Below are 27,742 nucleotides of genomic sequence, written 5' to 3' on the forward strand. Positions count from 1 at the left end.
CATGCTGGCTTGGCATATTCTTCAGTTAAAGCTCACCTGTCAGCTGTCTCTGCTTGTCTGCCCTTAAACCTCCTTTGGCCTCTTAAGTATGAGGTCAAGTAATTTCTTAAAGGCATCCTTCGTATCAGACCCCCAAGAAAGCCTATTAATCCTTCATGCGACCTCAGTTTGTTCTTGAAAAAATTACTCTTGCTACTTTTGAACCTGCAACTTCAGCTTCCTTACAGTTTTGTGCTTGGAAGACTGTTTTACTGTTGACTGTTAGTTTTGCCAAGAGAGTGATCTGCAGGCTCTTATGGCCATTCCACCTTTTTTAATTTTCCACAGAGACAGGGTGTCTGTTCCTGCTCATCCTTTTTTTATGCCTAAGGTGGTTAATGAGTTGTCCCTTAATCAGTCTATTTAACGTAATTCCTTTTTTATTCACAATCTTCCATTGAGTATTCTCCACACCCTGGACCTGCATAAACAGCTCAGATATTTGGATAAAACAAAGGTTCATAGGTAGGTACTAGGTTATCGGCCCAAGGGCCTACCCAAGCCTAGCCAACAAGGTTCCCCTGGCTTACGCCACCCAAGAAAGTTATTTTCCTGTGCCACTGTCGAGCAGAGACACAGAAGGGATCCCCGGGGTGTATTTCCTATTTCCCATTCACTCATCAAGATTTTTCTTGAAGAGTGCTAATGAAGAACTTTGCTTGACATAGATGGGTAGCCTGTTCCAGAGTATGGGAAGTCTCTAGGGCAGGAATGTATCCCTCCAGCATGTCCTGTTTATTGTGGTGACAAGGTTTAGGTCCCTAGACCGTGGTGTAGCTCAGAGGAATTGGGATTTCTTTAGGTGTAGCATGTCCAACAGCTCTGGGTTTGACATAGCTTTATATGTTAGGCAGAGATCACCTCGGAGTAGGCGATATGCTACGGAGTAAAGCTGGAGTTTTTTGAGATGGTCAGTGTAGGACATCTGTTTGAGGCCAGTAATCCTCTTTGTGGAGGTACTTCTGTGGCCTTTCCAGCTGCTGCAGATGTCTTGTGATGGGTCTAATGAGTGTCAAGTAGAGGGGAACAATTACCTCTTTTTTTCCTGGATGAGAACCCTTTTATGATGAGGTGTGCCACGTAGAAGGATGATGGAAAATCGGAGCAACTTTTTTCTTTTCATTTCGGGACTTTGGGTTTAGCTGTTTCCAAGGAAACCAACTTGATCTATGAGGTCATTTCCTTTCGCAGATGTCTGTCTTCATCTGTAAAGGCGCATTCTGCTAGGGCGGTTACCTCTTCTGGTGCTTTTTTTCAAGGGTTTGGACATCAATTCCATCCTTGAGGCTTCTACTTGGTCCTCTGTTCATACCTTTACTAAACATTACATATTGGATGTTATTTTTCCATGGCAAGTTTTGCCAGGGTTATTCTGCTCCTTCCAGTCTTTCTTTCAGCTGTACTCGAGTAATGTGGAAGGACATATTATAGTTGTGTAACATCTTACCATAACAGTAGATGTCCTTCTCTTTACTGTTGCAGTATTCACTCTCTCCCTCCCTCCCTCCTTCCTTCCTTCCTCTGTTATGCCTGGCTGATGGGCCTTTGATTCTTTTCACTTCTAAACTTTTTTCTTCTGGCTGTACGTGTTCTTCATTGTCCTTGGGAGTGTTTTGTTCCTCCTGGGGCAATTCATTTCTGAGTATTTTTTCCTGTACGTCAACTTTATGCCCTATGTAGGGAGCATAGATATGACATAAGGCACCTGTAAGATCTAAAGGCTTTAGTATATACTTGGCTGTATGTTGGGCTATCCTTGGCAGGTGATCCCTTCACTGAAGAATACTACAACAGGAAGAGGAGGACATCAACCGTTTTGGTAAGATTTTGCACAACTGCACCTTCTGTCAATTAGGATTTTAGTTGTAGAACACTTTCCTATGAACTAATCCTTACTTGGATTGTTGCTATGCATATCGCACGGTTTTCAGTTGTTCCTAATGAATCCTAGCGGTCAGTTGTCTGCCTATGCCAATAGCTTTATTGAGTCCTTTGTTAGATGGCTATGTCATCATTCACTGTTACCCCTTTTCATGTCCACAGCAGAGCTCAAGCCTGTTGTCTGAGCCCATCAGTATGTCATATAGGAATACTTTAATCACTTTTCCCTGGATTGACATCTGTGATTCAGTTGTAATCCTTGCCCTTTCCTTAAACAGAGCCCCTTCCAGTTCTCCACTGTGCACTGTGGTCTCTAACCATTTCTCCCATATCTGTTTTCTCCAACCCTTTCATATATTTCAAGTGGGACAGAGCTAAAGGCCTCTGAAGTCCAGGTACACAACATTAACCAGATTCCCACTATGACACAATTTCAGAATTGCATAAAGTTAATCTGCTGTCATCAGTTAAGTGTCTTACTGCTGTGTTTCTCCTGTCATTCATTACTCCTTTTCATTTGTGCTTTTCTCCTTCCACTGTGTCAACTTTGATTCTGTTTTTCCACATGCACTTTACACGGATTAGCAAACCATGTCTCTATTCATTTGCAACCTGACTCATCTGGACAAGTTGCTATTTACAATAGTGGCTACATCCTTGGGTATGACAGCTGTTCAGGATATCTATGTAGTGAGTACTTTACAGTAATAATTCTTGGGTTTTAAAATTCTTGTGCTGTAAACAAGTGTTCCTTGTGTTTTGTCTAGATTAATAATGGAATTGTGATCCCAGGCTGGCTGTGTGATAGAAAAGACAAAGAACTGCTCAAATTAATCCCATTTTTGGAGAAACTGACTGAAGAGGTAAGGACTGTTGCATATGAATTCGGAATGGTTATTAAATGCATTACTGCACTCATAATGTATAATGCTCTTTGGTGTTTTTGACTAAATTTGACTCAGTCCTCCATAGTTAAAACTGGAAATGTATTCTTGTCAGTACTTGTAGAAACCGAGTAGACCATTTTCCATTGCAGCAAATCCTGCATGATTTAGCATTTTTTTTGTCCTAGTTTCAAGTTAACTTTGAAGACCTGTCACATTAAGCACATATTCTTTTAACTGCTTGGTCTGTTAGATATATTCAACAGGGTTAAAATATTCAATCTTTAACCATCTAGCAATGAAATACACTAATAACAAAACCATGTGGACTCTAGCATGCTAAAGAGATTTTTTTTCAAATTGTTGAGTGCTTATGTCATAAGTGATGGTTTAATAAAGATGTTTCTTGTTTTAAAAAAAAGTGCAGGAATTGAAACAATTATGTAATGTTGCTTAGGTTATATGATGTATAGCAATATATGTGAAGCATAATGTTTGTTAATTTTAACTTGTTAATACAGTTTGATTACTTTTATATAAAGGTAAACGTGCCTATGTCACAAGTGATAATTCAGTAATGGTGTTGGGGGGGGGGGGGGGGGAGCTAGTGGGAAACCAGTGTCTAAAAAGTCAATTCCGAAGCTGGTAGCACATTGTATCAGTTTTTGCTATTCTCATCATGGGGACAAAAGAGATGGGAACATGAAACCCCACAATACCAAATGGAAAGAAACTACTGTGGCTTCCCTAGGGGTGTGACTACACAGTTTAGTTGGGAGGCAGGCACCAGGTCTTCTGTCCATGCATTTTCTAAATGCTACAGGCTAGACATCTTGATCTTGTCCTGGCAGCTTGTGTGGCTCAGTGGATAAGGAGAGTTAGCAGGGGTGATGGTGTTGATAATCTGGAAGTATCCACATCTTTTTGGACAGTGGCATCAGGTACTGACTTGTTGGAACATGGGCTAAATTCTTGGCTAGCCTTGTAAGGGCATCAGGGCCAATAGCCTAGTAACTTCCTATGACATTGTTTTTAGGGTGAGATCCAAGTTTGCTGCTGCTATTCTGCAAGGTTTACTGTCACCTACCTCATTCATTCTTACCACCTGCCAGTCCTTGTGAGCTGTGGAATCATCCCATTAGTCAGTAGTATTGAAACAATGATTCATAAAAACAACATAGTAAAACTGCAGAAGAAATTATCATAAAAGTAGCTATTAGGATTGATCAATTTTGTAGTGCAAGTTATCTTCCCATGTTCCTATCTTTCTTTCCCTTGGTGTCCAAAGGCTAGGCTGCAGTACCTTATGCAGTAACCCCCCCCCCCCCCCCCCAGGGTCACTCAGTATCTCAGGTCCAGATGGAATTGGGAAACCCAGCTTCTGTGCATCACTGACCCAGAAGCTGTCCTGGGAGGTTTTTTTTTATAACTTGGATAGGGTATTGACCATTTTCCCTTAGGACTATACCCAGGAGGAAGAAGCATGGCTATCTTGTTGGTATTCTGGTTAAGAACGAAACAAAGGTAGGGCAAGCAGATGCTAGCTTTATCCAGTGAAGTTGCAGACACCCCTGAGAGATGGAGTACATTTGGCCTGAGGAGTAGGCTGTTAGGGTCTGGAAGTAAGACCAGATGTGGCAGAAGTCGGGGTAGCCAGTATTGCTGCAACAGTGATTTATTTAAACATATTCTGTTTATAGTAATTCTTACATGGTTGTACTTTTCAGTACTCTTAGTAGGTTGTAGTTGTTCATTATGTGTTTTTGGAAAGCATTTTGCCTTTCCATGGGACCTTGTATGACCTCTCTATCTTCCTTTTTTGAGGATAGAGCCTTGAGCTTTGAGGCCTTTGACTGTTTTGATAAGGACCTAAAATGGTTATACCATGATGGGTATTTTCATATTTTTTTAATTATGTCTCTTTAGGGGAAGACAAGACTACAAGTTCCCATGCTCCAAACTGCAAAAATGTCTCATAAGGTTTATAGTTTCCCTAGAATATATCATTCCAAGGAATACCAGCAGATAGGCTGATGGTTATCTACATCATTTATCCATTTCCCAGGTATGAGGGTCACTTGGTTTGCTTATAATAACACTCGTTGCTTGATAAAAGTACTGGAGAGCATTTTTTGTCACGGAGGATATGCTAGTAAGCATAGACATGTCTGATTGGAGGGAACTTTTAGTGTAGGACATGTCACTGCTGGACAGAAAACAGCACCATCTGTACCTTTGCACAAAAATACTCTTCCAAAAAGTGGTGATGGTGGCGGTCTGACACTTAGGACAGGATCTCTACATCCAGTGCTCATTAGCTAGAAATTTTTTTGAAGAGGGCAATGAAGAGCAGTGTATTATCACATTATAATACCCCTCAAGGATCTTTATGGAAAGCCATGAAATACAGCTTTTCTCCCCTTGCTAGTGAACTCTTTAGGTTCCCAAACTGTGGTACCACCTTAAAAGCGATATTCTGCTATGGTCACAGACGCATCAAGGACCTCCTTCAATAAAGAGGGGGCTTGAATTTAGTCTCCTTGCTGATAAACTTGTTTCCTTTTCACATTTTCTGACTGGTTGCAATTTCCTTGTAGTGGGAGCCATAGCTTTTGTATTGACATGAGATAGAGACTTGCATTTTTTTAAACATTTCTCTTCAGTGGTTTTGTATTTAGTTATATGTTTATCATAGTTAGCCTTGCTTGGCATATTTCAAGAAATTATTTATTTATTTTATTTTACATTTGTTAACCGGGAAATTCCGACTGGACCAGGTCCATTTTCAGCAGAGGCCCGGGGAGAAAAGCTCCAACATCAAGTTATACAAATACAGTACATCCAGCATAATACACAAAACAGGTTACATCATGTATGCTGAGCATAGTAATATAACAAGAATTAATAAAAAAACACTCCAGGTAAAAGATATAGAACATGGGTAAAAAGACAATGTCAGTCATACTTTAGTAAGAAAAGAAAATATATCAAGTAAGATTCTACAGTTAAAAGTACCCTTTCAGATGACCAAGCCTACAGGGGATCAGAGCTCCAGCATGTGATCAGAGAGGAATTTGGGGAGTTAATAGTAGTATGGGTAGGGTTATGTGATACAAGGGCATAACCATGTACTAAGAAGGTGCGATTTGAGGGAGTTTTTGAATATGGATGTGGAGGGGGCAGTGGACACAGATAGGGGAAGAGAGTTCCAATTTCTGGCAACGGTGTGGGAGTAGAACGCTTTCCCTGCATTATTGTTAGTCTTGGTGATGGAGAAGAGAGATTTTTCACTGGATCTTAGGTATCGGTTTGTAGTATAGATAGTAAGTAGGTTGGAAAATGAGGGGTTTTTTCAGGATATTTGAGAATATTGTAGGCTGTGCCCAGCTGGTGATAGTTAAGTAGCTGAGGTAGCTCAAGCCATTTTAGTTCTTTTAGTGCAGCACAGTGATGGGTTCTATAGGTTGAGTTAGTAGCAAACTTGGCTATTTTATTGTAGCATGATTCTAGTTTGTCTAGGTCACATTGTCTGATTTGGGTAAAGATTGGTGCTGCGTATAATAGAGTTGAGAGGAGGTGGCTTTGTGCAAGAGTGACTCTTGCTTTTTGTGAGAGAAAGGACTTATGTCTGTATAGGGAGCCTAGTTTTTTGCGTACTAGTTTTATGGTATGTGAGATGTGAACATCAAAGTGGAGATTATTGTCTATTTCAATGCCCAGAAGTTTGGTGTGGTTAGAAGGGGAGATGGTGGTGCCGTCATTAGAGGTTATGGTAAAGGAGAGGGTTTTTTATCTATTAGGGGTAAATAGTAGCAGTTTTGTCTTTTTGGGATTTAGAATTAGTTGGATCCCAGATATCCATTTTTCTACTGAGATAAAGGTATCTTGAGTGAGTGTAAGTAGGGTGGTGGGAGATGAGGCGGAGCAGATCAGAGTTGAATCATCTGCATATTGTATGAGTGTGGCATGTTGTGTAGAGCATTTGAGGTTATTTGTGAAAATAGAGAACAACAGCGGGCCCAGTATAGAGCCCTGTGGGACACCTGTGGTGGCTGGAAATTGTGTAGACAGAGTTCCTTTCCACTGGACTGATTGTTGCCTGTCAGACAAGTAGCTTCTGAACCAGGCTATAGTAGAGGAGGTGAAGGATAATGATGTTAGTGAGTCTAGTAGAATGGAGTGGGAGACCATATCAAATGCTTTTGAGAGGTCTAGGAAAATGGCTGATACATATTTGTTATCATTCCTGTGAAGGTTTATATAATTAGTGAAAGATAAAAGGGCTGTGGTAGTGCTGTGATGTGGATGGAAACCGTGTTGTGTGGTAGATAGTAGATTGTGTGTGTTAAGAAATGTCATTACTTGCAAGTGGATGCATTTCTCAAGAATTTTGGATAAGGGGCAAAGGATGGCAATAGGTCGGTAGTTGGAGAATTCATAAGAATTACCTCCTTTATGGAGAGGAATGATGCGAGATACTTTCCAGAGTTTGGGTATGTAGGATTCTAGTATGGAGCGGTTGATAAGGATGGAGACAGGATATGATAAGGAGTCACTAGCCATTTTTAGGTATGTAGCAGGTATGTTATCAGCTGCTAGTGTGGTTGGCTTTAGTTTTAGGAGGAGTTTTTTGATAGTTGAGGTGGGCACTGGTGATAGGCTGAAAGAGGCGGTGGTGTGGAATAGGTTAGGTTGTGACTGAGGTAGACTGTTTTTGGTTATTTGACTGGACAGGGCTAAGATGGATTTAGTAAAATGGGTATTAAATTGAGAAGCTATGTCTAGGGTATTGTTAGTAGAGATGGGTGCTGGGGTTGTGGTTTTGCCTGGCTTTAGTAGGGAGTTAATGGCATGCCAGAATTTTTGTGGACTATTTGAATATTTCCTTTGGGCGCTAAGAAAATAGTTTTGTTTGTTTATTTTGGATTCAGCCTTGGCCTCATTTCTAAGCTGTTGATAGTATTGTCTGGAGCTAGGGGTTTTGTCAGTTTTCCAGATTTTCCAGGCTTTATCTCTAGCTTTTAGTAAGGCTCTGGTGTCTCTATTTAGCCAGGGTGCGTAGTTGGCTTTAACTCTGATTTTTCTGCTGGGAGCTAGACTATTAAGGATGTTAGAGTAGGTTATATTGAAGTAGTCTACTGCCTGGTCTAACCAGAGTGTCCGTAGTGGTTCCCAGTTGCAGTGGCTTAGGACAGTATTTAGGTATCGTGGGGTAAGGTTACGGTCATCTCTTACAAATTTGTAGACTACTGGTTTGGGGTGATTGGAGTGTTTCTGGAGTAGGAAGGTGGGGAGATGATCACTTAAGTCATCTGGGAGGCAGCCTACTGTATAGTTTTGTTTGGGATAGTTGGTTAGTGTCCAGTCCAGTATGGATTCTCTCTTTTTCTCATCTATTCTAGTTGGTTCTTTAATTAGTTGAGAGAACCCATATGGATTGATATGTGTAGAGGGGCTGCTGGAGTTACAGGTTGCCCCGTCAGTGTTAAGGTCTCCTAGTAGGATCGTTTCCTGAGGTAGATTGTCCTTTGTCCAGTGTAGGATGTCTTCTATTATGAGCGAGTTGTTGCCTGGAGGTATATAGCAGCATATTATATTAATATTCTTGGTGTTTCTTATGGATAGGACAGAAAACAGGACTTCAGCAGTTTGAAAAGTGGGTGGTGTGGTGTGCAGGAGCTGGAGGTTAAGGGTGTTTTTAAAGAGAATGGCTACTCCTCCTCCTTTCCTGTTTGTTCTATCAGATCTAAGTGTATTATACCCTGGGGGAAGAAAGACTTCATCTTGGATACTGGGTGTAAGCCAGGTTTCTGTAATGGCGAGTATATCAGGGTTGTAGTGGGCTATGAATGCATGTAGGTCTGTTAGCTTATTGGTAATACTTCTTATGTTGAGATTTAGGATTAGCAGGTCAGATGTTTGTCTAGCTGAGAGGGGACCTGGATTTGGGTGAATGTCACCAGAGGTTAGCAGAATTTGTAGGAGTGTCAGTATGTGTTTTTTAATATTAATTATTTGCGAGCTTGGTCTATGAGAGTTTTTCTTAGTGTGATGAGATGGTGTAATTTTTGTTAGTGAGTAATATGTAGCTGTAAGATTTGATTGTAGGGCAGATGTAGAAGTCTGAGTGGGTTTGAGAGGGTGGGCTAGTGTGGGTAGTGTGATAGCAGTTGTGCAGCGGTAGATCTGTTTGTAAGGAAGTTAGGAAGGTTAGCGATAGTAGAGCTAGTGATAGGGATGTGAGTGTGGGTAACATGATACTACTTTGAGTGAGAAGTACAACTAGGATTCCTGGTGGATTCCTGGTTGGTTGTGTGTGAGGGTAGAGTTGTGTTGCCTGGGAATGTGTTTTGGGAGTGGGATCAGTGTGGGATGTAATTGGATTGGGGGTGGGGGAGGTAGGATGAGTGGGTTGGGCTAGTTGTTAGGGAATTAGGGGTTGGACTACTGGTCAGGTGATTAGGGGTTAGAATAAAAGTAGAAGTAGTGGGGGCGGGTGAGAATAGGGGGCAGGGAGGGGAGCGGAGCAAGCCCGAGCGCAGCAGGCTAACACCGACTCTAAGTGTTTCTTTAGGCTTTGGTAAGTATGTAATGTTAGCTTAAATTGTAATATGTTCAACTGAAATTTTAACTGTAATTTAATATGTTTGCACTAAGTTATAGACTATGTTATGGGCACAGAGTATAATTTTCTGACATTCTTAAAAGGATGTAGAATTAGAGCTGGGGTTAGTTACAGATGAAACAGGAGAGGAAATGAAATGCTCTTTTATAGATTTGAGTATTTCTCAAAATAAACTTGACTTTAGTTGGGGGGGCACTAACTGGAGAGCAAATATACAACTGTTTAGTCCTGGTGATGTACTCATCAGTACAGAGGTTTGACTAAGGAACTATACAGCAGAAATGTACTAATACACTCACTAACATTTGTTTAAGTTAATGCAGGTAAGGTATTTTACTGTCTAGACACTTGGAAGTTAAGCACCTACATTAGTATTTAGTCTCTTTAGTTGCAGGACAAGTGTCTGTGGGTGCCCAGTGCTCAAGAGAAAAAACTGAAATTTCTACTGCTTGATATGGGGGGCAGAGACCTGCTTGACCTGAAGGACGGTTTGGATTAATTAGTATTTAGTCTCTTTAGTTGCAGGACAAGTGTCTGTGGGTGCCCAGTGCTCAAGAGAAAAAACTGAAATTTCTACTGCTTGATATGGGGGGCAGAGACCTGCTTGACCTGAAGGACGGTTTGGATTAATTAGTATTTAGTCTCTTTAGTTGCAGGACAAGTGTCTGTGGGTGCCCAGTGCTAAAGAGAAAAAACTGAAATTTCTACTGCTTGATATGGGGGCAGAGACCTGCTTGACCTGAAGGACGGTTTGGATTAATTAGTATTTAGTCTCTTTAGTTGCAGGACAAGTGTCTGTGGGTGCCCAGTGCTCAAGAGAAAAAACTGAAATTTCTACTGCTTGATATGGGGGGCAGAGACCTGCTTGACCTGAAGGACGGTTTGGATTACTTGAATGCAAAACCTTACAGTAGGATGATTACACACCAAATTGACTCCCTTTTTTTATTTAAAGATCTTTACTCTTCCCTTGTTGCTACCTTCATTATAGGTGTAATTTCTTTCTAGTTTAGAAATTTTTTTCTTCTAAATTAAATATTTTCAAGACTGTATTTACCCATGTTTCAAACTGGCTTTGTTAAATTGTGTTCACAGTTACTATTGTTATTCTGAGCTCTAAGACAAAAGGTATTAAAGGGGCTCTCTGTCTACCACAATTCATATAGTAAGCCATTGCACAGTAAAACTCTGCAGTGGTAAAATCTAGTAAACTGTTTTCTCATAAAATATTTGCATACTTAATTATAAAAATTAAGCCAGATATCAACCCTCATGTCAGATGAATACCTGTTTAAAGCAGGGAGAAGAACCAAAGGTATTGCAGGGTAATTCTGCTTTTATGTGAAGTATGGGCCATCTGACTGTAGAAGCCATAGCTTGAGCTTAACTTTCCCTCAAGCAGGGTTGACCTGTAACTGCTCGAAAATTAGTCTGGATGGTGAGTGCAATCTTGTTAAAGTACTGTTGCAAAGAGTTCTTAACAGATGAGATTACATTATTATCCTGCTACTGTTCTTTAAGTATTATTACATATTGTACTATGCGATATTCCAATGCATAATCTGCGACATTCCTACACTTTATTGGGATGTGCAGTTAAGGTCTGTATATCAAATTTTAAATATTGTTAACTTTATAATACAGTGTTGGGTTATACAAGATGGGGATGCACTTTTGGGTCATAGGTCTCGGGTGTATTCTAGGCTAACAACCACTAGAGCCCTTATACGCCTAGCCATGCAACCCAAATGTGACCCACAAATTTGATTTATGTAGGTGGTGATTTACTGACTGCCTGTGTCCATTAGAGACATAGGAGCCAGACCAGGGGTGAATTTCTGATTATCCATCCATATCCAAATTGTGCTTAAATGGGGGATAGGGTGGAGCTCTAATTCAAATGAATGGGGAGCCTGTTGCAGAGAATGGGAATTCTCCGAGAAGCATATCTGTCTCTCCAATATGTCCTATTTATGTCGCAAGCAATATTTAGGTATTTTAATCTAGTAGTTCTGATGCTGCTTGTCTTGCAGATGTGCACGAATTTCATCAAAACAATGTCCAGGGATGCCAGGCAAAGATCACTTCTCAGAATTCTGTATGGTACAGAGTAGGCATAGGGCGTGTTTACTGCTTGTATTTTTTTTGTTTGTGGACATTCCAGTTACTGCATGTGTGTGGTCAGGTGCATACCAAAGTGGTAATTACTAAGTTAGTGGGTGTAGAGGGCCAAACCTTACTACATACACATACACCTCCCGTGTAATGGGGTTTGCCACCAGCAAAGTCTTTTTTATTTATTTATTTATTTATTTATTTATTTTTAATGTTTCTGTTATGCTTTTCTGAATTGAACATTTGGAAAAGAGTAACAAATGTAGGGAAACCGTAATGTGATATATGTAGTTGAGAATCATTCTAGTTTTTTATTAAAATGTGATAAGACTATTTCACTGGTGAGATCTAATCTGCAGATGGGAGTTCGTTGTGATCACCGGTGCCTTAGTTTGGGGAGAAATGCAATTTTCCACACTACCTAGCTTATACTATTTGACTTCCAGAAATCACCACACCACTCTCTGCCATTATTTTTTTTTTTTCATTTTGTATGTCCAGCTTGGCATAAGATAACAAGAAATATTACAACGCGTAGAAAGCATTCAGACAGTGGAATGAGTTTTTTGACTGCCTGTAAATATTTGTGTTGCTATAGGTTCATAGGTTCATAGGTTCATACTAGGCTATCTGCCCAAGGGCATTTATAAGCCTAGCCCATAGTTATGTGGCTTTCGCCACCCCTTTAGTTTGAATAAAAACTATGCCTATCATTTTTCTGTGCCTCTGTCAAGCAGTGACACTGAAGTAATCCCTGGGGTATATCTGCGATCTCCCATCCATTGGTCAAGATTCCTCTTGAACAAGGCCAGCGAGGTGCTCTGCCTCACATGTACCGGGATTCTGTTCCACAGCATAGGGAGTCTCTGGGTGATGAATCTGTCCCTCCAGCACGTTCTATTTATAACCGTGTCAAGGTTTAAGTCTCCGCCCTTGTGGTTCTGAGGGACCTAGATTCTCTGAGGTGAAGCATATTCATCAAATCTGGGTTTGACATGGCCTTATATGTCAGGCACAGGTCACCTCTGAGCAAGCGGTATGAGACTGAATAAAGCTGGAGTTCTTTCAGTCGGGCAGCATAAGACATATTTTTGAGACCCTTTATCCTTTTGGTGAGGAACTTTTGGGGCCTTTCAAGCTGCATCAGGTGTCTGGTCAGATACATTCGAACGGGCATTGTACTCAATCATAGGTCTAATGAGTGATGAGTACAGGGGACGATGACCTCCCTTGATCTAGATGTGAATCCCTTCATGATCAGGTGGGCGATATAGAAGGTTTTCCTAACTACTTTAGCAACATGAGTGTCAAGCGAAGACTACTGTCAACTTGGGTCCCCAGATCCCTGATGACTTTTTCTGTGCTCAGTGGATTGTCACCTATATGGTAGCTAGGGGTAACCTTGTTTTTCCCGAAGGGTATGACTATGCATTTTTTGGCGTTTAACTTCAGGCCATGGCTCTGGCACTAGTTATCCGTTTCTGTGAGGCCCTTCTGGAGGATATCTGTGTCAGATGTGTTTTCGACTATGGCCCAGTTTGCAGTCATCTGCAAACTTTGTCAGCCATAACCCTCCTGTGTTTGCTTGTACTTCAGAAAAGTAGATGCCGAACAAGAGTGGACCCAGGACTGAGCCCTGTGGGACACCACTTGTGACAGGCTTTGAGTCTGACATGGCTCCAGCAACTCTGACCCTGTGGGTTCTGTCGCTTAGCCAGTTTGCAACCCATCTTGTGATGTATGGGTTTACATTCAAGCTGATGAGTTTTTCGATAATACCTGAGTGGGGTATTGTGTCAAGGCCTTTGCCAGGTCGAGGTAGGCTGTATGGACTGCCTTTCCTCATCAATGGCCTTGGTGACTGTCTCGAAAAAGTCAACCAAGTTTAAGAGGCAGGATCTGCCTTTGACAAAGCCAAACTGGGTTGGATCCAAAGTCTGCAAGTTCCCTATGTCTTTATTTATGAGTTCCATTATGATCCTCTCCATGGCTTTGCAGATAAGGCTTGTCAAGCTAATGGGCGGTAATTTCCAGGGTCTGTGGAGGCACCGCCCTTATGAAGTGGGACCACAGTCGCCGTGCGCCACTCCTTGGGTACGTATCCTGAGGTGAGGCTAAGATTAAACAGCTGTCCTAACTGTGGGTTTAATTCCTCGTTGAGTTCATGAAGCACACAGCCGGGGACACCATCCGTCCCATGGATGCTGTGTTTTTGCCTTAGTGAGGGCAGTTCTCACCTGGGCGTTGGAGATGTTGGGGGGCAACAATCCTCTGGAATAGATCTCTCTCCTTTGGGGGGGGGAGAAGTTTGCACTGAACCTGTCAGCCAGTATGTTAGCAATGTGTGTAGGTTCAGTAATTTTCACATCATTTTGAACTAATTCTGAGCATATCTGGGAGTTTCCTCCTAGGTTTCTAACATAGCTAAAGAAGGCCTTATGATTGTCTTTAGAGTCCTTGGCGATTTTTCTCTCAAAATTTGCCTTGGATGATTTTATGAGAGCTCTTAGTTTTTACTTATAATGATCAAAGGTGTCTTACCTTTCAAGGATTTTGCTCTATCTTGTAGTAGCTTCCTCCTTTTGTTGTAGAGCTTGTTTATGGCTGGGGTCCACCAGACTGGACGCTTGCCTTTGGTACAGAGAGTCTTAGTTTTGTTTGGGATTGCCTGATCCATGCAGTCCTGTATGTGCTGGTAGAAGGCATTTGTAAGTGATTCAGCGGTTTGAGTAATGTTTACCACTGGCTCAGGGGCCTTAAAGGAGACCACACTAGTTTTTAGAAGTGTGAAATCGGCTCTTGAGAAGTTTTTCACTGTGGTCTTTTTTGTTTCAGGTGGGGGCGGGATGAGGACCTCCAGCGAGATTAGTTTATGATCTGATCTCACCAGTGAGGGGTATACTTCCGGTGTTGAACATTTTGATCCCATGTCGTGATGATGAGATCAAGTATGTTTTCAACTCTTGTGGGGATGGTGACTAGTTGTTCCATGGCATTTGAGTTTATGAACTCCAGGAATCTTTGGGTTAGAGTGTTCGGGCTTGAGTAGTGTTCCCAGTCTATATTAGGGTAGTTGAAGTCACCTAGTATGATGGTGTTTGGAGATACATTTATCCCCTCCAATGTTTTCAGGAAGGCCATGTGAGGTTCCTGAGTTTGAGAGGGTGGCCTGTAACATGCTACAAATTGCAGAGCAGTCTTGCCTATGGTTAATTGCACCTGGATGGTCTCCGATGCATCGTGCGTTGCCACCAACCTTGAGGTGTGGGTGTCCTTTATGAATATGGACACCCCCCCTCCTTTCTTGGTGTTGTCCGGATTTTGGGGCGGAGCATGATATGAGGTGAAACCTGTTAGTGCTGGGGTGCTCTCAGGAGCCTTGAACCAGGTTTCTGTCACAGCACAGACATCGATGTTCTCCATATTGAGAAGGGCCTCGAGTGCGTGCATCTTGAGATTGAGACTTCTGGCATTGAGCAGCATTACCCTTAGTTTTTTTCCTTTTTGGTGTTCTATGGTGGTAGGTTTAGAATTTGAGCCTTGCCTAAAAAAGGCACTATGGGGGTGGCAAGAGCCTTTGCCAATATCCGGAAGCCCAGCGGTGACAGGTGCAAGCCGTCCCTTGCGAAGCAGCGTGGCTTGTCCAGCATGTCATCCCAGGCAGACAGACATTGGATCCCCTTTGAATGACACCAGAATTTAAGCCAATTATTAAAGCTGATCATCTTATCACTGTATTGTGGCATCATTCTAGGTGAAGGTAGGATACTGCTCAAGGTCAGGGTCATACCTGCCTGGGCTACATAATCAGAGAGCTCCTCGACGTCCCTTTTCATGTAGTCCAAGGAGGTACGTCTCAGGTCGTTGACACCAGCGTGGAAAATGACTGAGTCGTACTTGTACCTGCTGTTGAGAGACCTGAGTGCTTGCGTTATGTGGCGGATTCTAGCGCCCGACAGGCAGCTTACTGTGACCTTCTCCTTACTCAGTCTGGTGAGCGGACGCCAGTGTGTCTGACTATGGAATCACCAATGACAAGTGTGTCTGGCATTTTGTTTGGCCTTAAGGGCTGTGACTGTTTGACACTCTGACTGTGTGGTCTATGTGTTGCATGTGTTGGGTCATGAGGTGGTGGTAGTTTGGGTGTCTGCTTTGGTGGCCTCTGCTGTTTTGGTAAATTTTTGATCAGAGCCTCCGAGTATGTCTTTGTGTGAGTATGTGTATGATTTGAAGTTGTGATGGTACCATGTGTGACTGGGTATGTATTGTGTGTTGTTGCCTTCTCCTCCTGTCTGGTCTTGCCAGTCCTATGTTGAAAGAGCTCAGCCTCCAGTTTGGCCGTATAGTTGCATCTCTCGCATGTATTTGTGTTTTGTGGGAGAAGGAGAGTATTGTCTGTGTACATGAGGCAATTGTAACATTGCCTCAATATTCCCAGGTTCACCAGTTGAGCTGGAGAGGACACTAGCAACTGATCCCTCGACATACTAGAAGTAGTAGATAAAGAACTTTCAAAGGACTCCGGGGGAAGTGGGTTTTGGGCTGGTGGGGTACTATCTATAATAAGAGTGCTTTATCAAGGTGCAAGTACTGTAGGAGTAAGTGCTAGGCTTTACAGATAGAGAATAGTCTACTTGGGAATCAAGTAGAGATGAACTTTTCAGTTATAGGATATGCTGGTTAGATCAGCAGTACAGTTTAGCGTGTTTTATAGCAGGGGGCTGAAGGGAGCTAGGAATTGGCAGAAAACGACCAATGGACTACTAGTTTCTGGCTGAAACTTTACCAAATCGGACAAAAAGGCCGCTCAGTGCTTCCCACTCCCACTGGTAAGCAAAGAAACTTCCCTCCTTCCTAATAAGGCAATGGATCAGTAACAGGAACTAAAAACAAAGCCCAGGGATCAGCAACTCTGAAACTGGACTACTCTAGTTCAGTAAAGTGGGAAAACAAGAGATTTTTTTGTTTTATTACAGAGATAAGGAAAAAAACAGACAGTAAATGCTATAAATGCTGTAAATGACAAACTGTTGCTCTTTTAGCAAGATGTGTGTAATTCATCCAAATAGTAACTACTTGAGATCATCTGTTATCTTTGGGCTGGTGCACCTGTGCAGTGTTCTACCTCTGATATCAAAAGTATCCTGGAAATATTTGCTAAATGATAATAGTATATGTTACCATATTTACTTTATATGATAACCATTTTTTAAATGCACCATTCCTGTACAAAATATAGTCATTCTTTTCTCACACCTCTTTGCTAGGACTAGCCAAAAGAAAAAGTTTCTGCAGATGTTCATCGTGCATACAGCTGCAGTAATCACATATGGGTTTTCTGCCGTCAGGCGGTCCCTCGGTCGGCCGAATTCCAAAGTCTTGGTCCGGCGTCGGTTGTCGTCGCTTTCTCTTCTGACGTCAGTGAGGCCAGAGTATATAAGACACAGCCGACGCCATGTTCTCCAGTCTTTTTTGCCGCGCGGTGCCCGAAGCAGAAGCAGTTCGCAAGTGCCGGTCGGCCAGCTCCTGAATTACGAAAATTTTGGAAACAGAAGTCTTCATTAAAGCTAAGTACCCCGTTGGGGAAACTTTTCTTGCCTCAGACCGATGTCAGAAAAAGTTAATAATTGTATTTCTTGTGGGAAGCAAATACCGCATAAGGATTTCCATTCCCTCTGCATACCTTGTTTAGGCCCAGACCACGACGTCTCGGGCTGCCGCTTTTGCGCTACCTTCAATAAACGCACTATTAAGCGTCGGGCGGAGTTCGCCCAACACTATTTTGGTAAAGCCTTTGATTATAAAATGTCGTCGGACACTCTGACTACCGTTTTGTCCAAAAAATGCAAGGAAAAGGACCGACACGCGAGGCCCGCGGTCCCCGCCGACACCACGCCAAAACAGGCTACACGTGGTCCGGTTCTCAGTGAGACGCCTTTGCAGTCCCTGACTACCGACGACAGTCCTTTGGCAGTGTCCTCTGTACCCGAGACCGCTGGGACCTCGGCCCTTTCCCAGACTACAACCACCGAAGCCTTTGCCAATGTTGAGCCTACTAATGTGGACAGGTCTACCTCCACCCATGGTGTCTTTAGACCCTCATCTTCTTTTTCTATTAAGGCCTTTACTAAATCCAAAGCAGCCAGGCATCCCAAGAGGCCTGTTGCACAGGGCCCATCTCCAGGTCCCATGCCTAAGAAACAGATGCTTAAAATGGCTGAGGATTTAATTACTCTTATCAGAGGTTCTCAACCCCCTCCAGACAAGAGACCCAGAGTAGAGGAAGACTCTCCCTCTTCTGATCAGGGATCCATTTTATCAGAACATTCTGATGCAGAGGAACACTCTTACTCCCCTTTTGAGGATTCGGATGCAGAGCAGTCCATCCCTTCTGTATCCCCTCCTGAGGATTTTTCCTTTGGGGAAACCTTACACACCTTGAGGGAACACTTCCATTGGGAAGGCCAAGACTTTTCAGATTCCAAGAAAAGACTTAGGGAATTTCTTTTGTTACCTCAACACAGACCTCTGGCGATACCCCCTGTTTTGGACATACTTGATGATGTTTATTCGGAGGCTTGCCTTAACCCGGATTCTCTGCCTCCTGCACCAGTCAAGCCTGATAGGTATTACTGAGTACCCAACTCTCATCAATTTCTCTACAAAAGCCATAATGCTGTATTACAGAGTACCCAACTCTCATCAATTTCTCTACAAAAGCCATAATGCTGACCCAGAAACCATTTCACAAGGCCCCAAGGGATTGAAGGCCTCCACTGCCAAGAATCCACTTCCTGCAGAAAGGGAGTCAAGATCTTTAGAAAGGTGGGGGAAAAAGGTATATACCTTGGCCACCCTAGCCATGAGGGCCTTAAATTGTCAGTTTCATATGCTTAAATATCAACAGTTTCTGTTATCACAATTGAGGAATAAAATGTCTCAACCTGAACAACCAGATTTAAAGGAGTTACAGGATATGATGCATAGTGCAGAGCAAGTGGGTAAACACACTTTACAATGTGGTTATGATGCCTTAGAGGCTTCAAGTAGAGCAGCTGCTACAGGATCAGTCATTCGCAGACATGCTTGGCTTAGAGAACAAAACTTGCCTGATCATGTGAAAGCTAAACTTCTAGATGCTCCTTTACAAAAGGATGTGCTGTTTGGTACTAATGCTGAGGAGATACTGCGGAAAATGGAAGAAAAAGCCAAATCTATGCAAACTGTCAAAGCCTTTCTACAGGTCCAACCACCACGTTTTAGCAGAAATTGGCCTTCAAAAAACTGGTCCTTTCCAGCCACTGACAAGCCCCAAAGAGGTAGATACAGACGCACAAGGGGCAGAGGGCAATCACAAGGATCATCTAGAGGACGACAATGGCAAACTCCAGCACCAAGAGGTGGCGAGGACAGTGCACAACAATACAGGAAGCAAACCCAATGACTCCCTTTCCATGCCAAGCACGTCTCACCTGGCAGCACCTTTGGGAGGAAAGCTAGCATTATTTGCAGGCAATTGGCATATGGTCACAACAGACAAATGGATCCTGGACATTATAAACAGAGGCTACAAATTTCATTTTCACACTCTTCCAAAAATGAGAGGCATGCCAAACCTGCCACAGAATCAAAGGGCTGAGGCACAACTACAAATCTCAAAGCTCATAAGCATGAGAGCTATTCAAGAGGTACCTACTCACGAACAAGGTCAAGGTTTTTATTCAAGACTTTTTCTGGTACCAAGGAAAGGAACCGACTGGAGACCCATTTTGGACTTATCCATCCTAAACACATTTCTGCTCGTACCAAAATTCAAGATGCTCACATTACAGCAACTTCTTCCCATGCTGGGCAAGGAGTTTTGGCTGGTAACATTGGACCTCAAGGAGGCATACCTGCATGTCCCAATCAGACAAAGCTGCAGAAGATACCTCAGATTTCTTGCAGGTTCAATCCACTATCAATTCTCTGCATTGCCCTTTGGCTTATCTACTGCACCCAGAGTATTCACAAAGTGCCTGGCATCAGTGATTGCCTACTGCAGACTTCAAGGGATACAAATTTACCCTTATTTGGACGACTGCCTGATCCAAACGGACAGCAAACACATACTTCTGGAACATCTGGCATATGTGACACGGTTACTGCATTCTCTGGGATACACAGTCAACAAAGAGAAATCAAGGCTAACACCATCTCAGAAAATAACTTTCCTGGGTGCCAACTTGGACACAAACACCCAGATGGCCTACCTTACGCCAGAAAAACAAGGGCAACTATCTCAGTACTTCAAAATACTAGCAAAAGTACCAGGCTTACTGCAAGGAAAATCCTGCAGGCTCTGGGATTCATGGCATCTTGCATTCTTTTAATCCCATTTGCAAAGCTGCATATGAGGAAACTTCAGTGGTACCTAAAAAAATTATGGTCTCAACACAGTCACAGTTTGGAAACAATAATACCAATAATCCCATGTTTGCAAAAGGAATTTCTATGGTGGGCCCAAGCATGTCAAGCAAACACAGGCCTCCCATTCTGCAAGCCTCAAGCAAAGCAAGTTATCACAACAGACGCCTCCGATTACGCCTGGGGGGCTCACATGACGGACAGGTGCATCCAGGGTAAATGGTCCCAAAAGGAAAAGCAACTTCACATCAATCAAAAGGAAATGCTAGCAGTAATAAATGCAATTACAGCTTTCAAGGACTTCCTACATCCAGGACAATTACTGATAAGAACAGACAACACCACAATAATGTGGTACATAAACAAACAAGGAGGAACACATTCATACCCCTTGTGCAGACTAGCCATGACTCTTTGGAACTTGGCTCTGGAATGGCAAATCGAACTTCAAGCACAGTACCTGCCAGGGTTGGAAAACATGCTGGCAGACAAATTAAGCAGAAATATGACAGATCCTCACGAATGGAAGTTACATCCCCAGGTGTTTACAGAAATAACCCAAGTGTGGGGGGGGGGGGGGGCAGACATATCTTTTTGCCTCCCACAGGAATCATCAATTGGAAAAGTTTTGTTCGAGGACCTTCCATCCAAAGGCCTGGAGAGTGGACGCCCTTTCATTCAGTTGGGCAGCATGGACAGTTTACGCATTCCCACCTCTGCCTCTTCTGCCCAAGGTGCTTTTGAAAGCAAGAGCAGACAGACCGAAGATGATACTGATTGCTCCAGATTGGCCAAGGCAACACTGGTACCCACTGCTGAGGAGCCTAACACATACTCCTCCCTGGTCCCTGCCTCTAATGCCTCTTCTGCTGACTCAGCACAGCTACAAAACTCTTCACAGTCAGCTGAAAACTCTCAATCTCGCAGCATGGAAAATTCCTTAACACCACAACAGACCCTGCTCTTCAAGGAGGTGCAGGATGTCATTTTGTAGGCCAGAAGGCCATCTACTAGAAAAGCTTACTCTGCAAAATGGAAGCAGTTTTGCTCATGGAATGAGAAAAAAGGCCAGGACCCTAGTAAACTGGACTTGCCTCAGGTATTACAGTATCTAGCTGAGCTACTGAACAGTGGACTTTAATTTTCTTCCATAAAAATCCATGCCTCAGCCATTTCTGCAGAATTCAACACGGATCCTCCTTTATTTTCTCATCCACTCTTACGACAGTTCCTCAGAGGGGCTAAGAATATAAGACCACCAAGGAAACAACCAATTCCAGCTTGGGATCTTAATTACATACTAGAAAAATTAACATTGCCTCCTTTTGAACCAGCTGCCTCAACAGATTTGCAATATTTGTCCTGGAAAACAGCCTTCCTTCTGGCTATCACTTCAGCTCGTAGAGTTTCGGAGCTACAGGCCCTCATGGCGGTGCAGCCTTTTCTCATTTTTCATCAGGACAGGGGTTCCCTTTGTACCAACCCATCATTTATGCCTAAGGTGGTATCCAGGGTAGCTTTAAATCAAGCCATACACCTTCCTACCTTTTATCCCAATACTCAAAACAAAGGGGAAAGGCTGCTACATTCTTTAGACATCCATAGGCAGCTATGTTACTATTTGGACAGAACAAAGTCCTTCAGGAAATCAGAACAACTCTTTGTGTCCTATGCTGTAGGGGCTCAAGGGAAGCCAGTTTCCAAGCAGACTATTTCAAAGTGGATAGGCCATTGCATACGGTTTCGTTATTCCTATCATAGGAAATCTGTTCCTACAGGTATCAGATCACATTCCACCAGGGCCACAGCTACCTCTACAGCCTTCCTCAGAGGGGTTCCTACCAAAGATATTTTGGAGGCAGCCACTTGGAGTTCTGTACATACCTTCACAAAACACTACCACCTGCCTTTATATTCCAGAACAAGAGCAGGCTTTGCCACTGCTGTTTTGCAGGGCATTCTGGCTCAACCCAGTTCCTCTTAGTACCTACCACCCTGTGCGTAGCTTTGGGACTCTACCCATATGTGATTACTGCAGCTGTATGCACGATGAACATAGTACAGTTTTGTACCTACCATAAATGTAGATGTTCGAGTGCTAATACAGCTGCAGTACAGGTTTCCCTCCCTCCTTCCCCACTGGGTAAAGACATGGGGCCTAACTACCTCTTCATACAACCTCACTGGGTTATCCTTCTATGGTTTATTTGCTTGCAACTACTGATTTTAGATTATTTTGCATTGCTTTATATTCTTATAAGCATTATTTATGTATTGCCTTCCTTTTGGGGGCACCTGACATCTGGGGCAAGAAAGACTGGAGAACATGGCGTCGGCTGTGTCTTATATACTCTGGCCTCACTGACGTCAGAAGAGAAAGCGACGACAACCGACGCCGGACCAAGACTTTGGAATTCGGCCGACCGAGGGACCGCCTGACGGCAGAAAACCCATATGTGATTACTGCAGCTGTATTAGCACTCTAACATCTACATTTATGGTAGGTACAAAACTGTACTTTATACTTACTATCGTCCATATTAGATGCATAGCTGAGAGGAAGTTTGTCTGTCTTAAAGCAAGCATCTCTAAAGTCATGAAGGTGATATAAAGAGGACATACATTCCATCATTTTTGTTTTTTTGTGTGCCCTGTTCCTCATAGAGCTAGTAAGAGAGATGGCTAGAAAGGTGCTTGGTGTGACATCTGGAAAGAGGAAGGAGGACAAGGAGACCTGGTGGTGGAATGAAGAAGTACAGGAGAGTATACAGAGAAAGAGGTTGGCGAAGAAGTGGGATTGTCAAAGAGATGAAGAAAGTAGACAAGAGTATAAGCAGATGAGGTGCATGGCAAAGAGAGAGGTGGCGAAGGCTAAGGATAAGGCGTATGAAGAGTTGTATAAAAGGTTGGACACTAAGGAGGGAGATAAGGACCTGTACCGATTGGCTAGACAGAGGGATCGAGCTAGCAAAGATGTGCAGCAGGTAAGGGTGATAAAGGATAATGAGGGAAACGTACTCACAAGCAAGGAGAGTGTGTTGAGCAGATGGAAAGAGTACTTTGAGGGGTTGATGAATGAAGAGAATGAGAGGGAGAGAATGTTGGGTGATGTGCGGATACTGAATCATGAAGTGCAGTGGATTAGCAAGGAGGAAGTAAGGATAGCTATGAAGAGGATGAAGAACGGAAAGGCTGTTGGTCCCGATGACATACCTGTGGAAGCATGGAGGTGTTTAGGTGAAATGGCAGTGGAGTTTTTAACTAGATTGTTTAATGAAATCTTGGAAAGTGAGAGGATGCCTGAGGTATGGAGAAAGTGTTTTGGTACCAATTTTTAAGAATAAGGGTGATGTGCAGAGCTGTAGTAACTACAGAGGGATTAAACTGATCAGTCACAACATGAAGTTATGGGAAAGAGTAGTGGAAGCTAGGTTAAGAAGGGAGGTGATGATTAGTGATCTGCAGTATTGTTTAATGCCAGGAAAGAGCACTACAGATGCAATGTTTGCTCAGTGTGTTGATGGAGAACTACAGAGAAGGTCAGAAGGAGTTGCATTGTGTCTTTGTGGATTTAGAGAAAGCATATGACAGGGTGCCTAGAGAGGAGTTGTGGTATTGTATGAGGAAGTCGGGAGTGTCAGAGAAGTATTGTACGAGGGTAGTGTGACAGCGGTGTGGTCTGCGGTGGGAGTGACAGATGCGTTTAAGGTGGAGGTGGGATTACATCAAGGATCAGCTCTGAGCCCTTTCTTATTTGCAATGGTGATGGACAGGTTGACAGACAAGATCAGACAGGAGTCCCCTTGGACTATGATGTTTGCACATGACATTGTGATCTGTAGTGAGAGTAGGAACAGGTGGAGGAGACCCTGGAGAGGTGGAGATATGCTCTAGAGAGGAGAAATGAAGGTCAGCAGGACTAAGACAGAATATATGTGTGTGAATGAGGATAGAAGAATGGTGAGGATGCAGGGAGTAGAGGTGGCGGATGTGAATGAGTTTAAGTACTTGGGGTCAACAGTTCAGAGTAATGGTGAGTGTGGAAGAGAGGTAAAGAAGAGAGTGCAGGCAGGATGGAGTGGGTGGAGAAGAGTGTCAAGAGTGAGTTGTGACAGACGAGTACCAGTAAGAGTGAAAGGGAAGGTCTACAAGAGGGTAGTGAGACCAGCTATGTTATATGGGTTGGAGACGGTGGCATTGACAAAAAGGCAGGAGTCAGAGCTTGATGTGGCAGAGTTGAAGATGTTAAGATTTGCATTGGGTGTGACAAAGATGGACAGGATTAGGAATAAGTATATTAGAGAGTCAGCCCAAGTTGGAAGGTTTGGAGACAAAGCCAGAGAGGCAAGATTACGTTGGTTTGGACATGTGCTGAGGAGGGATGCTAAGGATGTAGCTGCCAGGTAACAGGAAAAGAGGAAGGCCTAAGATAAATTTTATGGATGTGGGGAGAGAGGACATGCAGGTGGTTGGTGTGACAGAACAAGATGCAGAGGACAGGAAGAAATGGAAACAGTTGATCTGCTGTGGCGACCCCTAACGGGAGCAGCTGAAAGAAGTAGTAGTCTGCCCTGTTCCTCATGTGCAAGTATACCCCAAAAGTAGATTCAAATTCTGTAACACCCTTGACAGATGACAGCTGCCCAAATCACACTAGTTGAAGTAGACACCTATTCTTAGCTGGGGAGAACCAGTGCACTGTACCCATCCTTTGTGGTTTGCCCCCTAAATGCATTACTGATATGGCTTCCCAACCTGATCTCGTGGCCATTACTCAGACTGTCTGCAACCCTGATCTTGTGAACTGTGTTTTTCAAATTTTCTGCTTTTGCTTGATCTGAAAACCATGTTCTATTTCCCTGTGGATCTTTCTGATGTGTAGAGAGACCGATAATGGCAGAAAAAAATCACTTGCTTTACTCACTTCTGCTGCTGAAGCAGGTAGCCTTTAATTTGCCTTATACAGCTGACATCTCTGAGTATGTGCATTGGGTGATGATAATCTGAAGAGGGAAATACCAAGAAGTGGCAGTAGGCCATCCAGCTGAGATGAGAAATGTTTGGATGAAAGACTACACAGCTTTGTCTGCCCTGCCTTGTCTGTTGGAAGCATGGAAGATGTTGGCGTTTCCTTTCCTTTAGAATTTACTGATGTCTGCTTCATAAACATTTTAGGTCACTGCATCATTCCCCTTCCAAAATATACTTTGTCAGTTTAAGCCACCTCAGTAGTACAGCTTTCTTTTCTAGAAGACATTGCCTTCTTCCCAACCTGCAGGGGTCTTTATGCAGTGGAAGTTTGTATCCATCACTAGAAGCAGGGTGGAGATCTTCATAGCTTTCTTAACTGGTGAACTGCCACTGCCCATAGCTTGTTGGGTATAAAGTAGAACTGAGTCAGCAAAGTGATGCATCAAGTTATTTAAAATGGAGATAACTTACAGTATTGAAAAACAGGATGTATTATGTTTAGAGATTTTAAAGACTAACACAGATGCACCATTTTTTTTCCTTCAAAAGGGTGATGTTCGCATCAGAATATCTCGGATGTACCCATTTCACAAGCTGCTTGTTGAAGACTAAAAGAGAAGAAAGCTCTTGAGTTAAATGGATTCTAAATGCAATTATCCAACTCGTGTTTGTTTTTTTAATCGTGGAATGCAGACTTTCCAATTGATTTACTTATTGCAAAAAGTTTACTTGAAATTTTCTCATCTCAAGCAGGATAAATTTAGCAGTCTGTTTTTTGATCATTTAATTATTTTTCATTTTATTTGAATTGGAATGAAAACTGCAGGAGTGTAGAGTGAGTAGTACAACTAAATTGACGTTTTATTTGTTTTTAATCATGTAGCTTTTTACTTTGTTTTTAAAATTAATAAAATTATTTATTTGTAGACTTTTGTATTGTTTTTTGTTGTTGCTCAGCTTGATTGAATTTAAGATGAATAAGATTTCTGAAAATGTATTGTAGATGGTGTTTTTATTTATATATACAGTGTCTTTTTGCTCTGTGTATTTGTTTTAATCCAGCAAAAAAATATTTGTTTTAATCCAACAAAAAATATTGTCCTGAGGGACAACCAAAATGAAACAATTGCATCCTGACAGCTTCTTCAGTCAAAGCTTTTAGCTTCAGAAGGCTGGGAAGCAACAAATGTGCACCAATGTTGATCACTGCTGCAGTAGCCTTAGCTATATAGGTTATATCCTGCTAAGGATATAACAGCCAGACAGCTTCCGAAGTTGACAAGACCAAGTTTGGATGCCAAACCTTTAGAGCTTTCCTGCAATTGAAGAGAGTGCTCTTCTGCAGGCTTTTGAGGACTGACGGTTGGCTTTTGTGCTATTCCTTTTTCTGGGCAGATAAGTTCCCTTTGTTAGAAGAACCTTCCACATTAAATATTTGTTTTATTGTACTTTCCTGCTCAAGCTAGGAGTTTGCATTTTAGTAGACTGTAACATGACTTACTGTACTTTTAAAACTGTTTGGCTCCAGTTACAGCATATTTCTGGTTACAAGGTATCCACAGTTTTCCATATTTAGATGACTTGCTTATCTTTGCAGAGTCTTTTCCAAAGTGTCCAGAGTTCTCATGATACCCCAGGCAGGAATCTACATAAAGAAAGAAAAAGTGGTATATGAAGTTTGTTTGGTCTCAGTGCCAGCATCCTTTGTCTTTTCAAATACCAGTGCTGGGGTTAGAAATCACTTGATTGAGACAGTCTCCCCTTCTCCCTTCCTGTTCCAAAGCAGTGCTTTACCATGTGCCTCAGACTTTGCTTGGGGAGCAGTTTCAGAAAGAATAAAAGTACAAGGTGTGTAGGATGCCAAGGATGGACACAAAGCACATAAATATAAAAGAGATGTTTGCCTTGATCAAGACACTAAACTCTGTGAATCATCTTTGGTCCCTGGGACCTCTTCAAGTTGTTACAGACAATGCCACAGTCATGTGGTACATCAGCAAGCAAGGGGGGACTCTGGTTATAATTTGCAGACTAGCCATGTTAGCTTGGGATATAGCTTCATAGCACAGTCTCACTCTACGGCCATCCTGCATTCCGTCAGACCAAAAATGGCAGACAAGTTAAGCAGGACAAGGGGAGACCTTTACTGATGGAAGCTATATCTCTAAGATTTGATCCATCTATACAGAGTTCCTCAAGTAGACTTACTTGTCCTCTCTGAACAGTCATCAGGCAAGATTCTGCTGCAGGAGTCCATGCAAGAAGGCCTGGAAGACAGTTGCTTTTTCCTTTACTTGGACAGGAAGTGCCTCTATGCTTTTTTTTACCCTTTTCACTGATATCCAGCATACTTATGAAGATTTAGAAGAAATCTCCCAGTGTAATTGTAGTGACTCCCTTCTGGCCCAGGCAACAACGTGCCCATCCCTCCCCCCTGCAAAATGGCCAAGGGCAATTACAGCAGGCTTTTTCAAAGAAAGGATCCACTGACATAAGGTCAAGGGTGTTTGGGGCACTCAGACCCCAATCAACTTCAACTGACTGCCTGGATGATATGGTCTTAATTCCCTTTATGCACCTGTTTACTAACTATGTGCAGCACATACTAATGGAGACCAGAAAGCCTGCTACTAGAAAATCATACATTAGGAAACAGAAAAGGGTTTCTAGTCGGTACCAACATAAACAGCACCCACTGAGGGATGGTTGTTCTCTGGTTTTATAATAGTTGTGAGCGTTGCTATCCTGCTGTATGTCTTACTGCTCTGCCAAGGTTCATTTATCAGCCATTTCAGCATGTCTACCTATGGATCATCCTCTT

The 27,742-nt window shown here is 42.7% G+C and overlaps 1 protein-coding gene across 2 annotated transcripts in view; it reads left to right on the forward strand.

Annotated features, from left to right (window-relative positions):
• The window catches only part of LOC122794406 (CTD small phosphatase-like protein 2-B), a gene marked incomplete at its 5' end in the record, with an annotated part of 676,938 nt that extends 651,091 nt beyond the window's left edge, over nucleotides 1-25,847 (forward strand). Inside the window, 3 exon segments of one of the 2 annotated variants that reach the window (XM_044062775.1) lie at nucleotides 2,688-2,783; nucleotides 4,731-4,869; nucleotides 25,471-25,847. In XM_044062775.1, coding sequence (XP_043918710.1) covers nucleotides 2,688-2,783; nucleotides 4,731-4,838 — 204 coding nt within the window. 2 annotated transcript variants of the gene reach the window in all.
• Nucleotides 25,848-27,742: the final 1,895 nt, after the last annotated feature.

This window comes from Protopterus annectens, chromosome 1.part0, assembly GCF_019279795.1.
Source record: "Protopterus annectens isolate FY-2018-M chromosome 1.part0, PAN1.0, whole genome shotgun sequence".
NCBI lineage: Eukaryota > Metazoa > Chordata > Ceratodontiformes > Protopteridae > Protopterus > Protopterus annectens.